This window comes from Cynoglossus semilaevis, chromosome 12 (genome assembly GCF_000523025.1).
Source record: "Cynoglossus semilaevis isolate Cse_v1.0 chromosome 12, Cse_v1.0, whole genome shotgun sequence".
Classification (NCBI taxonomy): Eukaryota; Metazoa; Chordata; class Actinopteri; order Pleuronectiformes; family Cynoglossidae; genus Cynoglossus; species Cynoglossus semilaevis.
This window is the reverse complement of record NC_024318.1, coordinates 699,876-716,606: the sequence shown is the minus strand read 5'-3', so window position 1 is coordinate 716,606 and position 16,731 is coordinate 699,876. Positions and strand designations below refer to the sequence as shown.

The 16,731-nt window shown below is 47.7% G+C and overlaps 2 protein-coding genes across 2 annotated transcripts in view; one reads left to right on the top strand and one right to left on the bottom strand.

Moving 5' to 3' along the window:
• Window positions 1-8,609, bottom strand: part of thada (THADA armadillo repeat containing) — a 34,263-nt gene extending 25,654 nt beyond the window's left edge. The window contains exons 1-21 of the mRNA XM_008321321.3: window positions 8,477-8,609; window positions 7,959-8,040; window positions 7,720-7,829; window positions 7,432-7,562; window positions 7,193-7,341; window positions 7,050-7,082; window positions 6,913-6,961; window positions 6,625-6,818; window positions 6,429-6,523; window positions 6,106-6,329; window positions 5,317-6,035; window positions 5,088-5,242; window positions 4,851-5,006; window positions 4,292-4,399; window positions 4,080-4,203; window positions 3,729-3,874; window positions 3,417-3,642; window positions 3,202-3,337; window positions 2,976-3,112; window positions 2,484-2,618; window positions 2,007-2,167 (exon numbers count right to left, since the gene is read on the bottom strand). Coding sequence (XP_008319543.1) covers window positions 2,007-2,167; window positions 2,484-2,618; window positions 2,976-3,112; window positions 3,202-3,337; window positions 3,417-3,642; window positions 3,729-3,874; window positions 4,080-4,203; window positions 4,292-4,399; window positions 4,851-5,006; window positions 5,088-5,242; window positions 5,317-6,035; window positions 6,106-6,329; window positions 6,429-6,523; window positions 6,625-6,818; window positions 6,913-6,961; window positions 7,050-7,082; window positions 7,193-7,341; window positions 7,432-7,562; window positions 7,720-7,829; window positions 7,959-8,031 — 3,261 coding nt within the window. The 5' untranslated portion in view covers window positions 8,032-8,040; window positions 8,477-8,609. The remainder of the gene's footprint in view (window positions 1-2,006; window positions 2,168-2,483; window positions 2,619-2,975; window positions 3,113-3,201; window positions 3,338-3,416; window positions 3,643-3,728; window positions 3,875-4,079; window positions 4,204-4,291; window positions 4,400-4,850; window positions 5,007-5,087; window positions 5,243-5,316; window positions 6,036-6,105; window positions 6,330-6,428; window positions 6,524-6,624; window positions 6,819-6,912; window positions 6,962-7,049; window positions 7,083-7,192; window positions 7,342-7,431; window positions 7,563-7,719; window positions 7,830-7,958; window positions 8,041-8,476) is intronic.
• A 115-nt stretch (window positions 8,610-8,724) lies between these two features.
• plekhh2 (pleckstrin homology domain containing, family H (with MyTH4 domain) member 2) overlaps window positions 8,725-16,731 on the top strand; it is a 19,741-nt gene continuing 11,734 nt past the window's right edge. Inside the window, exons 1-8 of the mRNA XM_025060928.1 lie at window positions 8,725-9,155; window positions 10,976-11,111; window positions 14,805-14,867; window positions 14,938-15,087; window positions 15,322-15,405; window positions 15,526-15,607; window positions 15,704-15,880; window positions 16,219-16,725. Coding sequence (XP_024916696.1) covers window positions 10,989-11,111; window positions 14,805-14,867; window positions 14,938-15,087; window positions 15,322-15,405; window positions 15,526-15,607; window positions 15,704-15,880; window positions 16,219-16,725 — 1,186 coding nt within the window. The 5' untranslated portion in view covers window positions 8,725-9,155; window positions 10,976-10,988. The remainder of the gene's footprint in view (window positions 9,156-10,975; window positions 11,112-14,804; window positions 14,868-14,937; window positions 15,088-15,321; window positions 15,406-15,525; window positions 15,608-15,703; window positions 15,881-16,218; window positions 16,726-16,731) is intronic.

Sequence of the window (16,731 nt, the reverse complement as noted above, 5' to 3'; positions counted from 1 at the left end):
CAGGTCTGCCTCACAGTCTGACTGCTGCAGCAACCAAACAAACATCTGACTGGTTTCTTCCACTCTGGTGGCTGGACACTGACCGCTGGGCGCTGGTCATTCACACCACATCTATTCAAGTGTGAACGCATTAGAACGTTTCTCCAAGTACTGCAGATATAGACCAACACATAGACTGGTCTGAACACCTCATCACGCCTACAGTATCACAGTATATCGCAATATATTGTATCGTTGCCCCTGTATTGCAATACGTATCGACAGACTTCTGCCAACACACAAATGTACAAACCAAACTCCAAACTCTAAGTGTTGGGCGTTTGTAAGTATTTTAGATATCATACAGTTTATCAACAACAATTTCTATACTTATCAGCATAGCGCCACCTAGTGACAGGCATTGGTTTTCCAGCCAACTTTTTCTTTCCGTCATTTCCACTCTCGAAAAAAAAAAGTTATTCAAACACAATTAAATAAATGAAGAAAGAGGAGAGTTAAGATGTCATGACAAGGCCACAGGTCACAGAGGTCATCAAATGACAACATGAAGACGATGTGATCGCCACCATCCCATCAACATGTCCACAGCAGCAGCAGAGTTTGACCTTATCATCAGACACCACACTGCTAGTTCTCTAGTTGACCACCAGGGTTGCGTCCCACGTGCCTCGTTCAGAAAAGTCGATGGGTAGGAACAGGACGGCGCCTGAGGCCAACGGTACTGGAACCGTTTAGTGACTGTTACATTTTCTCAAACCTGTTTAGCTGAATGTAAACTCAAGAGTAGCTCAAGGTCTGAAACATCAGAAGCGACAGTTTCTCTCTTAGCCAGGAGGGAAGTGACGGTTGGATCTGATGAGTTCATTTATTTTAATCCTTCACTGCAGGGGTGACAACAAAGAGCCGGGCGGCGAGCAAACAAAGACGAACGCACGTCTTCAGCACCAACGTCCTACCTTCCTACTCAGCTAACAAAGAAAGTGCATGAATCCTTCCTACTCAGCTAACAAAGAAAGTGTATGAATAACACGTACACACACATACCTACCCTAACAACAACAACACACCCTCTGCCCCCTGCACAGACAAACACAGCACTGTGTCTGGTAACTTTATTTTTACGGACATGCTGAAACACTCAGACAACTATTTCTGTGAGACTTTCTACGTGCATCTGTGTGTGTGTGTGTGTGTGCGTTGTTTTCCTGCTGGTGGTGGAAGTGATTTGGAAAGAATGCAGTGGAAAAGGGCGTGGCCTTGTGGCCGTTAAACCAGCAGGATCAGGCCTCAAATGAAAGCGTGGCGCTAACAAGGGCGGATGCTAATTGAAGAGCCTCCCAGCTTGCATCTGTGTGTGCACACACGCACACACGCAGGCACGCACACACACACTCGCTCCCAATCTCAGTAAACCGTGCAAACACTTTACACTACACACGTGTTAGTGCTGTAGTGTGAATGTGTGTGTGTCTGTGTGTGTGTGTGTTCCCGGAGCACGCCCCCCCACACCTCGGCTGTTGTCACTGGGTTAACCTTGTCACCATTCTGGTTCCCAGACAGACTTCAAAGCAGTGGACAGATGTTCTTAGAAAAAAAAAAAAAAAAAAAAAAACAGAACGTGGAACATTTCAGATTTGAGTTCTAAACGTTCCACATCATTCCTGATGCAGCCGATGCGGATCTATGTTGTACAGTTCTATGTACTCCATGTTCCACTGATGATTACAGAAGGGTTTGAGCCAGGGTCAAAGGTGAAGAAAAGAAATGTAAAATTGTTCCATGAAGTGTGTCACCTAGTGGTTCAACTGGGAAGGTCGGTAAAGCGCTATAAAATCAAAATGGATGCCAGTTTTGCCAGTTGTTTGGGCCAGACTAAAAAAAACGAGCGGACTGTTTCCAGGCCACAGGCCATAGTTCATCAATATGTGGCACTGATGGTTGAACTGTTTCTTTTTGGTATAAATGAAACCAAATGAATGAATGGTGTGGAGCGTCCTTCTCCTCACCTGCTCCTCACTGATGAGTCCAGGACGTCTGGTCTCCTCCTCGGTGCTGCAGACCAGGGGCAGACTCTGACACAGCTGCCCCAGCAGCATGGACACTTCCTTCATGCTCCGCCAGCAGCAGACCAGAACCATCTGGGCGGTCACTCTGTAGCCCTCACCACCTGCCACCAGCACACGCACACACACACACACTCCTCAGACCTGGTGACAACCAGTGTTTCTTCACATCACAGATTATTTGTCAGGACTTCAGGCTCAGTCACTGACATTACAGAGTAAATACCATCACAAAAAGAGGCCTAATACTGCCCTCAGCAGGAGCCCAGCGGTACTGCACAGCACACACTGTGGTCTAAGGCTCCAGGGTCGACAATGACATGAAGGACATTGACTACAGATAACAAACAGGTCACTTCACCAAACAACCACATCTGAATATTAAAGAGTGATGAATTGGTTAAAAAAAAAAAAACTCACCTGTGTCCAGTGACGCCGTGTGTGTTTTCTGCCGCTGGTCGTCGTCGTCCTCCAGCTCTCTGGCATCAGTGAAGAAGTCGTTTGTGTCTCTGGGCTGGATCTCCTGCAGGATCTGCTGCAGACCTGACGACGTCTCTGTCCACAGAGACAGAGTCAAAGGGACCGTCATGAGAAGAACAGAGGGAGCTGACTTTGACCTTTGACCTCAGTTATCTGCTTTCATCTTTGAGCTCTCCCTCAAAAGGAGGAGAAACGTCTTCAAGACCTCCGGTCCATGCCGACCTGGAGGACTTTCTATGAATGTGACTGATGATGATTCTTAATAATCTCAGTCCGACTTTTCCATCTTTTTGGACTCAAAAAACTGCCCAAGAAAAAAAACCCCATAAACACACAGAGGGGAACGTGTAAACAACAGCAGTCATCTCTCTGCTGTACTGCCAGCAGGTTAACCACTTCTCCACCGTGCGGCAGCCACATGTGACAGAATACCTGCGTCAGTGTCCATGGGGATGAGACCTTCTGGGGAAGAACTCTGGACCACAGGAGAAACCACGTCAGACATCCTGTAGCACACAGAGATGAGTTCTGACACCAGCCTCCTCCACTGCACCGTCTGAGTCAGGCTCCTGGACACACATCAGAAAAGGGTTCAAGTCTGCACAACACAGAGCTGGTCAGCAGTGAGGGGCAGGGGGTGGGCAGGGAGGGGTCTCACTCAGTGTTGAGCTGCTGCAGGACAGCTGTGATGCAGTGAGCTCTGCCGTACAGAGGGAAGGAGGCGGCGGCCTGTAGAAGGGACGACTCAGCTTTCATCGCCTCTGACTGCAGACAACGCAGCAGGAAACCAATCACTGCAGACAGAAATCAATCACACGGTTACACTGGTGCAGCTGAGCCGATGTAGGACATCCATTATTAAACATTTCTGACCAGCCAGAGCGTTCAGTTCTCTGACGAGCTCCTCAGGAGCCGCAGCTTCTGCGGAAGGCTGGAAATCGATGCCTTGCTGCTGGGCGCAGTGCAGCAGAGCCCGGCTCAGGTGAGGCTGCTGCAGCAGCAGGGTCCGCAGGGGAGCAGCTGTGACGCTGTCATAAGGTTTGGTGCTGGTGCTGAGGTCCAGAGCAGCCTGGAGGACACGGCACATCCTCTCTGCCTCCTAACACCACAAACAAAGTCAAGACAGGAAGTGAAAAAAAAACACTTTCATATTCAGATGATGATTTGACAGATTAGGATTTTCACCTGCAGCTTCACAGCTGATGGAGGGAGCTGCTGCAGCAGTGTGGTTGCCAACTGTTTGACCTCCAGGAAGTTGCTGCCTACACAGTAGAGGACATTCTCAGCATGTGCAGGGGTCACGACCTCACCCACGGAAAAGACATCAGGCCCTGTGTGTAGAGAGGTACCGATGAAGTAGAGTAGGAGGAAGCCTGTGTGTAGAGAGGTACCGATGAAGTGGAGTAGGAGGAAGACTGTAGGAACCAAAGAATACTTCTTCTGTGTGGTCAGCTGGAGTACATGGTACTATATACTAGTTAGTATCTGGACTAGTTAGTGTTATTTTGTCAAGAGAACACAGTGAATAAACAGCACCTGTGCTGAAGGTGAAGAAGTGTCCCAGGAGGCAGAGCAGGTGCAGAGACATGAGACATTTGGAGAAGGACGCCCCAGGAAGAAGAACCTCCAGCAGACTCACACACAGCCAGTGCAGGAAGTCCTGCATCACACACACACAGACACCGAGGACAGGAACTTTATTTAGAGACAACAGTTCCAAAGGTACTCTAGAAGGAATGTTTCTTTACCTTGTACTGCAGCAGAGACTGCTGGTCTCTGTCCCTCTGCTCCGGAACTTTCACCTGACTCAGTCTCTTCTGCAGTGTCTGAGAACTGTCCTTCATCCTGCTCAGCAGCTGTGGGTCAGAGGAGTGGACGGTTCAGCGTCACACTGTGGAGTTACTCCAGTGAAAACATCAGTCTATCAGACGTTCATTATACTGTAACTAACAAGTCAAACTGTCATCACAGTAAAGACTCTGTTCCATCTGAACATCAGTTCCTAACACTGGAACAGAGGGATCTACATTTGGAATCACTAGAGAAGAAAGAAAAGAAAAAGAAAATGAACCAACACCAGGAATATTGGACTGGGAATTGGTGAGAAACAAAATCAATAACTGATGGAGGAGGATATTGATACGATATCAGGAAACCAAATATCATGATATTTCAGTGTATTGATATTTTTCTTACACCTCTAACACCCTCTAGAGGTGGGAGTTGAATTTGCCATTTCAAAGGTTACTGTCAACCAAACTACTTCCTGTGAACTATAAAATCTGCTTTTGGCTGTTGACCTCTGACCTTTTTCAGCAGGCTGACCGTCTGCTGTCTGACACCTGGCGATTGGCTGTTGAGGTTTGGAATGAGGAAATGACGAATCAGGTCCATTTCCTGTGGAGTCAGAACCTCCGTGCTCCGATGGCTCTCACAAACCAAACCCAAGGCGTCCATTCTCACCTGAGGAGAAGAGAGAAGATCCAGCACTGACGCAGCGGTCGAACCATGAACATTCAAACCTGAGGACAAACGTAAACTCACCTGATCGTGTTTGTGTAAAAGTGCCTGTTGGAGGAGGGAGAGGGGCACCAGGCCCCCCCACAGACCCAGGTCAGAGGACGGAACGGCACCCTGGGCCCTGGCTGCCCGCAGGCACGTCATCAGGGCCCCCAGTGGACCCCTGCTGCCTGATGAACCTGAGAAAAGATGAACTGTATAAACCGAAGAATTCTTTATAAAAACAAAGACGACAACAGCTTGGAGTTCTTGCCTCTGCCACTAGGAGGAGTCTGCTGTAAAGCCTGGACCATGTGGGCCAGACTGGACGGGCTGCAGCGGAGCAGTTTAGGTAGAAAGTAGTCCAGGATGTAGGTGGTTTGATCCAGTCTGGAGCTGCACAGCACCTGCAGCAGCGGTGTGACCCACGTCCGGTGCCACAGCTCCATCCAGGCGTCTGTGGTTCCTGCTGCTGCACAGTCAGTGGCCAGCTGGACTTTGTGACTCACAAACAGCTTCTCCAGCAGGTTGGCAGCATACGGAGCCAAAGACTGGTCACCCATCAGGGTGAGAAGACGTGACGGGAGCTGAGGCTGGAGGTGGAGCAGATATCCTGCTCCATACAAATCCACCAGGCAGCCCAGGGAGCCGTACTTCCCCCTCATGTGCCATTCCAGTCCCAGCAGGCTTTGTGTGAGCTCTGTGATGTAGGAATCTTTGGTTGGGTCAGAAATGGACGGCTGGGTGTGCTGATGGAGGAGGAGGAGGTTGTGGAACAGGGAGCAGGTCTGGTGACGCACTGCGTCCAGCGGATGCTCCCAGTGGGAGTAGACGTGCTCCAGGAGCTGCTGCTGCAGCTCAGAGCCTCCTCTGAACGCCTGCTGGAGGTGAGGAGGACCGGGCGGCATCTCCCCGTGCAGACAATCCAGAGCAGCACCGCTCCACAGGGTCAGAACTCGGGCCAACACCAAGGCTGTACTGGACTCCTTCACACTGCAGCAGAAGGTTTGAAATAATTACGACCACTCAGTGAAAAAGAGCCAAACAGATAACAGAACCTGACCTGACATCCAGGTCCAGTAGAACCTTTGGGATCAACAGCAGCAGTCGCTCCCACTCTGGTCCAGGCAGAGCACTCTTCCAACTCAGCATGGCCAGAGCTCCATGACACAGATACAGAGAGACAGCCAGGGGGCGATCATCAGCACAAAGACTGACACATTGCTCTCTGATCCACTGTGGGGCGGGGTCCAAACTCTGGACTGAGCTCTGCAGCAAACTGCAAACCTGACACAAAAAAAAAAACATAACAGAGGAGCAGGAACTATTTAATAAGAGAAGTTGATGTTGTTTTTATCATCAGAGAATAATTTGACAGTTCCTCACCACTGAAGCAACCTGGTTCCCTGAGCCCATAACAGACCGGATCAACAGGACTACAGCCATACCAGCTGTGCTCTGGACCGACTGGATGAACTCCTCTACAGACAGAAGGAGGAGAAGAGGAGGACATTAGCATGTCATATGAATACAGCGTTACTGCGTTGGCATGTAGTATATGTTCAGGTCACGTGTTCCTCACCATCAGTGAGGATTTGTATGTAACAGCTCACGAGGCTGCTCAGGGTCTGCTCCATGTTGCACTGACTCTGTTCGGCCTGCAGGGCGGCACTGATGGTCTCCTGGGATCTTTGCACCACCAACATGGAGGTCTTCACTGCAGTCAAACACGAGTGCATTAACTCAGCCTGGGCAATGTGACGACCGGTGAGGCCTCTGTGAGAACAGCAGGGGGCGACAGAGGATCGCTGCACAACGACACTTTAACTCAGATATTGTTGACTTGTGAATCACAGCGTGATGTGTGTACCTGTTCAGATGAAGGCATTCACTCAGTCCTTTGTGGAGGAACTGCAGCACTGCAGCACAAACGGAGAAAATCAGACCGTGTTTTGACAACAGTAACTTCTCAAACTATAAAAACTTTAGAGAACAGCAAACACTAACCTTCAGGCAGCAGCTTGTGAATACACCTTTCACCTAGAGGTAAAGCATTTTAAAATGTGATTTTTTTAAAAGAATATAACAAGAGTTATGACTTATCTAATATCCCATTGACATAAAGCAGAAAATTGATCGTATTAGCTCACCAAGAGGGAAGCCATCCATACAGGCAGCGATGGTGTCTACAGTCTGCATGTATTTGTCTGAGTCCACGCTGGAAATACATTCAGACATATTTGAACATAAACAGTCCACGGCCTGTTCCTGTAACCAGGCAGGTACTGAGCCTAGAGCACTGAGGCCGAACAGGGAGAGAAGGAGAGAAGGTTGATTACTGACTGAAAAGGTGTGAACACTGACACTGACACTAAAAACGAACATTTACCTGGCTACGGCTCGCCGCAGTGGGTTCTTCGACAGCAGAGACGTATAGACCAGGGTCATGGTGTGTAGACAGGCTTTAAGAAGATCACTGTCGGTCTGTCGTTCACTCAGAGCCTCCAGCTGGGACCCTGCCTGATGTGACGTGAACAAACACCTGTTTTCATACGCTCTATAATCATCAAGTCAACTTTCACATGACGTAAAAGACATTTTCAGACTCCAACTATGGTGAAAAGTCTAACAGCATCCAGACATTCTCCAATATAACCATTAAAATTTTTTTTTTTACCTTTTTAACCAACTGGATCTGCTGCACCGGCTCCGTCAGCTCCAGACACGACTGCAAGGTGTGGGCCACCTGTCTGACACCATCCTCTCCATCAGTCACAGAGAGAGATGCTAAAAAAACATGGCAATTATAATTAAATAGAAAAAAGGAGCAAAACCTACAGCTTCAACAGTTCTTTTTACTGTTCTTTCTTAATAAGTGACTAGTCCTGGTTACTAGGTTTCCCTTGACCAGATTACCTATCAGTGTTTGCAGATTCTGCTCATCCAAAACCAGAGCCTCCACTTTGGGTGTTTTCTTCTTCACCACCATGACTCCGACCTGTGTTGTACAGCAGGGGTACAAATGTAAAGGTTCCAGTCCCGTTACAAACAAGTGTCATTACTCTACTCAGAGTATGTGGCAGCCATACACTCACTGCTAGTTAGTTACTCTGTAAAAGAACATTCTTTCATTTGCTCCCACTGTTGTTTTCTCACTGACAAACTCACTAACTTACTCATTAGTCCACTCACTAACTAACACGAACAGATAAGAATGTCAGCACTTTCTTTCTAAGCTGTGTTCATTCATTTAAACCGACCTTACTGTAAAACCGGGCGCTAGTTTTGCTAGCTAAGTAATACTGTCTCTTTAGCAGTGGCTATATAAACCAAACAAGTTAGAGAAAACAACATTGACAATCAAACGTTAACAAAATCAAATCCTCGCAGATACATTTTAGGACAGTGAAAGTCTTTTTAGGTTTTATGTTTACCTCACTGCAGCATGTGGTTCAAGTGGAGCCTTGATTCGGTTCAAAAAGAACCGTCAAAGTCGAAGGGAGACACAATTTCTGATGTAAATGTTTTTCAAAAGAAAACACGTATTGAAAAAGAAAACCTACATTATCATCCACATACTATGTCTCCATCACATACACAATTTTCGTTTAATTACATGAGAAATGTATACATATTTTCCGACTATTATGCTATAAAAAATAGTTAACATCTTTAAAAATCATTTTCGGGCCATGATTGCGAAGGCGTACTTTTGAATTTCCTGCAGTCTTATAGGAAGTTTGACTTCCGTGCCGCAAACACAACGTCACTTCCGAATAAACACCGGAGCCCGCCCACAAAAACTGTTCCGTCAATAAAACAGCGCTCCTGATTTCTATTGGTGAAATATACACGTCAATCATTGCCTGACGCCTCCAGACGGAGAATCCTACCCGGCTTATGATTGGATAGAAATTTAGAGACCCCGCCCTCTAACTCCCACCCGTTCCCCACTCTGGCATTGGAGATGGAATGAAATCTTTTGGAAGAAAGGACAATTTACCGTTTTTTTCATTCAGTAATTCTGCCTCCGGGATAAAATAAGAAATACAGAAACAACAAAATGACCAACGACTGAAGTCTGCTTTACAGTTTACGCCATCATTAATAACGGTAAGTACAAAAACTTTGATGAGGTTTTTGTAGGCAACGATGAAGTAGAGCTGTGTTCGAGACTCATGGTCTCAGTTTAATAGAGGTACTTTCGAGCTATAAAGTGTAAAACCACAACAACACTACCACGGTTGAATTTAGAAATCTACGGTCTATGTTTGAGGATGTAGTTTTTACTTTGTTACCACGGTTGAATTTAGAAATCTACGGTGTATATTTGAGGCTGTAGTTTTTATTTATATCAATACTTTGTCTCGTCGTTAAAAATTAAGCCTATAGCGTGAAAAAAAACAACAACAACTTCAAATTAAATATATAATGTGACCATTATTCTCATTGGTCATTTAGTAACGACGATTTCACACTGCTATCACGGTGGTGTCAGGAACACCGTGTGTTCATATGTGTCAGTCACAGTCATGGCGCCAAGTACATGAAAGTAGAAACAACAAAAAAACAGTAAAAAAGTCCAGTTGTTTCTCTGTCAACATCGACATGTGCAGTATTTTAAGGTTTTTTAAACAACTTTTGAGTGTAGTTCACAGGAAAAGTCTGCGGACATGTTGAAGAACTTGTTCCAAGTTCTGTTCTGTTGGTTCTTTCACAAACTCATGGTTGGATGATTCCAGAAAGTTCTGAAGTTACTGAGGTTTTTAAGCTGATCTTGTCCAGAAGTCAACGCCTCATTATCTGAACCAAAAAGGTGAATTTAAGCTCACAGACTTTAGACTGGAGGTACAGTGGTGTAGTGGACAGATTTAGGCCTGCAAATAGAGAAGGTCCTGGGTTCAATTCCACTCCAGACAGGGTTACGTCAGAGAAGGTGTTTGGTGTAAAAACCTTGAGGAGTCACAAACTACCCCTGGGGGGTGACTCCAGAGGATGGAACAGTTGAAAACATTTAGGCTTTTTGACAGAGTTAAAGGGGGAGGTCTTTAAAGAAGTAGTTAAAGAAGTCCAGTTTTTTTTAAATTTCTTATCATCGTTCATTCCTCTGTGAGAAGCCGACGGTCTACAGACCATGAAGTCACAGTTGAAGTCCATTCACAGCAGGTGGTGGTCTGTTGACTGCCATGTCAGTCTTCATCACTGTCTCACTCACCATGATGTTAATTAAAAATAAAACAGACTGTAGTCCAGATAAGGACGGACATGTTTGTTGATTACTGCTGAGTCATCATCTCTGTGTTCTGACTCATCAGTAAATGAACGTCAGTAAATAAATGTCAGTAAATAAACGTCAGTAAATGAACGTCAGTAAACAAACGTCAGTAAATAAATGTCAGTAAATAAACGTCAGTAAATACGACTCCATCAAACAAGAACTTTTCATGTATTTGAAGGAAATGTGAAGTCTTTCCAGGTTAGTTAACACTCTAATAATAACTAATCTTTAACTAATGTGTTAACACTCATTGTCTTCATTGTGACGAATCTCTCTCTCTCCCTCACTCTCTCTCTCTCTCTGTGCGGGGACTATTTTAGTTCTGAGTGGTTATTACACGGAGGAGAAACTGTCTTTGTGTCCTCTTTTCTCTCCCTTCTGAGATCTGCGTCTTTCTTTGCCCNCCTCTCTGTCTGCCTGTTTTATTTTCTCTGGAAAACATGATGCAGATCTGGCCCCCGGGGGCAGTGAGGTGTTTTTCTGTTTGGTCAGGCAGAAGTGATACACCCTCTGCCCACACTGCTCCAACCCAGTCCAGGAATGGTGGCTGTGTATTCTGTACAACCACTCTGTCTGTGTGTGTGTGTGTGTGTGTTCAGTTATTCAGTTCATTTCTCCTTCTGTCCTGCTCATCCACTGCTCCTGTCTGTTACAGGAGCCCAGCCAGGATGGCAGATGGGGAGGACACCATGAGCCAGGAGGACTGGAAGGAGAAGTGCATGGTCCTGGAGGCTCTGCTCATGAAGTTCAGGATGCAGATCATCAAGATACGGGAGCTGACGGCAGACAAAGTTAGTTCAAGTCCAACTCTCTGTCTTTGACCATAAATTCACACAAAGTTGTCCTTCGATATTTAACCAGAGTGACATCACCATCATGATGACATCATCGTCTCCGACTGGGTCAAAGTAACACGTTAATGTAACACAGGAACAGACCCGACACAAGGTGGTAGGTCGGGCATGGGCAAACTATGGCCCGAGGGCCGGATGCGGCCCCTTTGGACTTTTATTCTGGCCCACCAAACTTGTCCAAATTATATACAGTATATATATATATGAACATATATATATATGTGGTTTGCCTTACAATAGGGAGGTCACTGTTCGGTCCCCGAGCTCTATAACTGCTGGTCCCCCCCCAGGTTCTCTTTCTGTGACGTTCTGTCCAGTAGATCATTTTCTCCTCATGTCCTCACCAGTCCTCTACAAAGTCACTCAGAAAGCTGTGATGTGTCCACTGAGGACGGAGCAGACTCTCCCCCCTCCCACTGGTCACCACTGGACCGACCCAAACTCTTGAGTGGCCTAGATCTGAGGCAGTTCTCCAGGGATGCTGATAAGAGCTCTAATGTAAACAGAGGTCTGACCGCAGCGCACTGCATGATGGGATTGACCCAGCTCCAACAATTACAGAGTCACAGTGAACTGGGCTGGACACAGACTTGGACAGAGACTGGGACAGAGACCGGGACAGAGACCGGGACACAGACTGGGACACAGACTGGGACACAGACTGGGACACGGACCGGGATACAGACATTAAAACAACGGTTCAGTTCAAACAGTTCTACAGACTCCTGGACAGAAAGGCCTGAACTGACCACTGTTGTCCGGTGACCTCTGACCCCTGACCTGCTGATGCGATGCTGTGATCTCATCGTGTTACTATTTAAACCCACACCCACACTGAGGCACACACTGGGGGCACGAACCTATCACAGCTACAGCCACAACTGCTAGAACTGATCTTTTTAGACCAAGAAAAATGTAGATCCCTCTGTTCCAGTGTCAGTAACCTGATGTTCAGATGGAACAGCAGCAGAGTCTGAGACTAGGATCACACTTGGACTACAGTTACACTGGTGGAAAAAAAAATAAAAATATTGCCGTGTCTACAGTACCGCAATATATGGTATCGTTGTCCCTGTATCGTGATACGTATCGACAGATTCCTGTCAATACACAGCCCATATTTCTGGTCTCTTCCCTGAATAGCTTCACCTTCAGTCTGTACAGTATTAAAGAAGGTCAGAGGTCACAGGAGGTGGGTGTTACTGAGGATTACTGTATTACAGCGTCAGTTCAGACACAACAGTCAAGAGTCAGAAGATTTTCACTTAATCTCCTCTACGTCTTCATCATCACTGATGTACCTGTGAGAGACCGGACCACAGTAGACCTGGGCAGCCCAGAGACTGGACCACAGTAGACCTGGGCAGCCCAGAGACCGGACCACAGTAGACCTGGGCAGCTCAGAGACCAGGTCCACAGTAGACCTGGGCAGCCCAGAGACTGGACCACAGTAGACCTGGGCAGCCCAGAGACTGGACCACAGTAGACCTGGGCAGCTCAGAGACCAGGTCCACAGTAGACCTGGGCAGCCCAGAGACCAAGTCCAGACCGAAGCTAAATTTGAAGAAAGTATTTGGTGTGAATGCTGTGTAATTGTAGGTAACCTCCGTGCCGTGGCCACAGAGAGAGTCTTTGTGAGCTGGCTGTGGATGGAGCGGTGGGGGAGGGAGGGGAGGATGGAGAGTGGAGTTCAGGGGGAGGTTGGCCGCAGAGTGTGAGTTGTGGAATTTCAGGAATGGAAGTTAAACTGGGGTTTGGTCTGAAGACGGAGGAGTCGACTGGAGAGGTGATGGAGCTCTGTGTGTGTGTGTGTGTGTGTGTGTGTTGTATGTGAGTGCAGGGATGACCAGGTGAAACACGTCACGTGACCTGACACCTCTGGTCCCAGTGTTCAGCTGGTCAGAGACCTGACTGGACAACACTGTGACTGTGTTGGTTATTGGTTTAAAAACATTCAGTTCAAACAGTTAAAGTCCGGTCATCGACCTAGACAGGACTGACTAGTTAACTAGTTAGCTAAATGTTAACCCAGAAATACGAACGTATCAAAATGAAAAACATTCAGTTCAAACAGTTAAAGTCCAGTCATCGACCTTGACAGGACTGACTAGTTAACTAGTTAGTTAAATGTTAGCCCAGAAATACGAACGTATCAAAATGAGCCTGGAGAAGAAAACGGGGACTTGAACCTAATGTGGACGCAGGGGAGAATGCCTTTATCATTAGACATGTTTTCATGGCTTTCCAGCTGTGTGTGTGTGTGTGTGTGTGTGTTCTGCTTTAGTCAGATGAATTCATGCCCTGTAATTAAAAAGTCCTTCTTTGCCAGATGCTATATCTGTAAGAGAGAGACGCACATGTGGTTTGTGGAGCGGCAGACAATCTGTGTGTGTGTGTGTGTGTGTGTGAGAGAGAGAGAGAGAGAGAGTTCAGAATGACTTTATATTTACCTTTGCTGTTGATCAGACCTGGAGGTGTTAGAGTGTGTGTGTGTGTGTGTCTGTGTCTGCTCCACACAGACGCGTCCTTCATCCATGTTGTTGTGATCCTGGTCCAGAGAAGTGTGTGTGTGTGTGTGTGTGTGTGTGTGTGCAGTGGAAAGTGTCTCCTTCAGGGTGTGGCTGCTCTGACTCTGGTCTGGATCCGTTTACTGCCCCTGGTCTGGTCTCTGGGAGTGAACAGGAGCAGGAAAACTGGAGCCGGGCCAACCTGGGACCAGAACCCTGGTGTGGAGCCGAGCCACAACAATGTTTGAACCGTGACACTACACACTCCAGTACTGTAGGTGGCAGCGTGCTCCTAAAAAACGTTGGTTGTGACCCACTATTAGACCCAGGCTGAGTGACATTCAGGTGTTGAAACAGAACGTGGGAAGAACTTGTTCCACAGACACCAACAGTGTTTTTTCCAGGGTTCCTGCAAAGAAAGGAACCATTTTACTAATGATGGAGAGGTCAAAGGTCAACTGTAAAGGTACAAGCAGCTCGTTGTGTCTGATGATCTGAGTGAAGCTGTGAGTGGTGTGTTAAAGCTACAGCACCACCAAGAGGTCACATGGTGTGACTGTCACACACATACTACAAACACTGGTACACCAGTAATACACTGACAGACACACTCGGACAGAGGGGGGAGGACAGAGGGGGGAGGACAGAGGAGGGAGGACGTCGGGCTGACACTGACATTCCTCAGCTCACTTCAACGGAAGTCATGAACAATCCAGTGTCTACAGTGGAAAGTCTCAGTGGAGGTGCAGTAAAAAAACCACCAGGGTTGAAGTATCTCCGCTCCAGTACATGTTCGTGTGTACATGTACAAATTACAGAGGGGCTTTTCACTGCCCCCCAGAGGAAAAGGTCAAACAACAGCATGGAATGGAGCCTGAAATAGAGACAGACAAGTGGAGTATTTACGTGAAGACACATTCAAACAGTTGGGACAACGAGTGGGTAATACTAGGATCTGATTCTTTTTAGGAGCATGCTGCCACCTGCTGTACTGGAGTGTGTAGTGTCATGGTATGACCAGTGACTGTAATGTGAGTCCTGACCTCGGCCCAGACCGTAGAAGGATGAAGTGCTGCAGTTAAAAATGTTCTAAAATAACGTGTTTTTTTTTTTCCTGGTCCAGATCCAGCAGCTGGAGACGCAGGTGATCGACGCTGAGAAACGAGCTTTCACTGCTCACCAACAGGTAGGAGACTGGGCTGGACTCCAGGTGGGTAGCACCTTCACAGGGGTCACGGTGTGTTTGACGACCGCAGGTGCAGTGGATGGAGGAGAAGCTGAACCCTCCAGAAGGTCAGTCAGCAGAGGCTGAAGTCAATCTGTTCCAACGCTGTCAGGAGCTGCAGGCCCGGCTGCAGGAGAAGGACGATCTGATTGGTCGACTGGAGCAGCAGCTGGAGGAGCAGGTGAACATGGAGAACCGGGACACGTGGATGTTATAAGAAATGTTATAACAAACACCCGCAGAGTAGGACTTATAAATAGTTGACCTCTGACCTCTGCCCTCATTTGGCTCCTTGGACTTATTTTTAAATGTTTGAGTCATGTTTGAGTCATGTTTAAGTCGTGACATATTTATTTAACTACTTGGTCCACGAAGAAAAGAAGTGAACAAATTTGTTTTTCTTTTCGTTCACTAGAAACAAAGTCGACTTGTCGATGCGAAGACCGTGGAGGAGAAGGCCGCCAAGATCAAGGAGTGGGTGATGCTGAAGCTGTCGGAGGTGAGTACTGTGAAGTACAGATGAAGTACTACACACAGTATGTCAGTATGTGTACTTTTCTACCACAAATGTGACGTGTTGTTTCACTGTCGTCATCTCTGGTTCTGATGTCGACTTCAGTTTGAAGTGGAAAACGCAGCGCTGAGAGAAAACAACAAGAAACAGGAGGCTCAGATTCTGGAGCTGCAGAACCAGGTCCAGGGTGAGAAGGAGTACACGCCTGTACACGCCTGTACACGCTACACCGTCTGTGTGCTGTGGCTGGGAGTGAGACGTCGTGTGTGTGTGTCCTCCTCAGCCCTGGAGCAGAGGAGTTCCGGTGGACGAGGAGCCCCCAGCAGACCGGGGGGGGCCCAGCGCCTCAGCAGCCTGACCTTTGGATGTTTCCAGGTGAGAGGGAAGAACCCTCAGGTTCTCACCGGCCCCACCCCCTCCCAGAGGACACTCAGCACCCAGGAGGAGAGTGACGTCAGCGGTGAGTCTTCACAGAGACACGGCTGTAGAGCAGAGTCACGTGACCTAAAGGTCAGGGCTGTCATCAAGTACAGCAGTTACAGTATTCACTGCATTATAAAAAATGTTTTCTTCAATTTCAGCCACAATATTCTAAAAGTTTTACCAAAGCTACGGTTGATATAAGTGGCTAAAGGTTAGCCACAATTTACACACACCACATTTGGTGGTCATGGGAGTTTCTCCAGCAGTGTAGGCCTACAGCAGTAGAGCTGATCTTTAGCCCAGGGTCGTGTGTATTTCTCAGTACATCTTTAGTCCAGAGATTAATTCCACCTACGTTCATATTTTCCTCGACAGCGACGCCAGAGCAGGCAGACGGTGACGTCCAGAGACCGGATCAAACTGGACTTGTTGGTCTCACCGTTGATGACGACAGCGCGTCCGAAAGCCTGGCTGAGATCGCGAGCGGAGAGGAGTCGCGCGGCGTCTCCTCCGTGCTCTCCAGTGCAGCGTCAGAGGGGGAGGCAGAGGGGGGAGGTGGGGTGTGTGGACTGGGGTTCAGTCGCCCTGGCAGCGACACCTACCTGACGGCCTCTGACGACAGCAGCTCCGTGTTCGATGACGACATGCAGAGAGCGGAGCGGCCCGGCTTCGGTCTGCTCGGACCCTCAGATGGAAGTCTGGAGGGGAGTAAGGAGGGGGAGGACGAGGAGTCACGCAGGGTCAGGCTGGAGGAGAGCACTTCTGAGGAGCTCAACAAAAGATTCCAGTCACAAAGACTGGACTCCAATGAACCCAACAGTCCCAGCGCCCCCCTCACGTCAGCCCTCACACCTAAACGACCCACCCCGCCCCAGGACCCCAGCGACA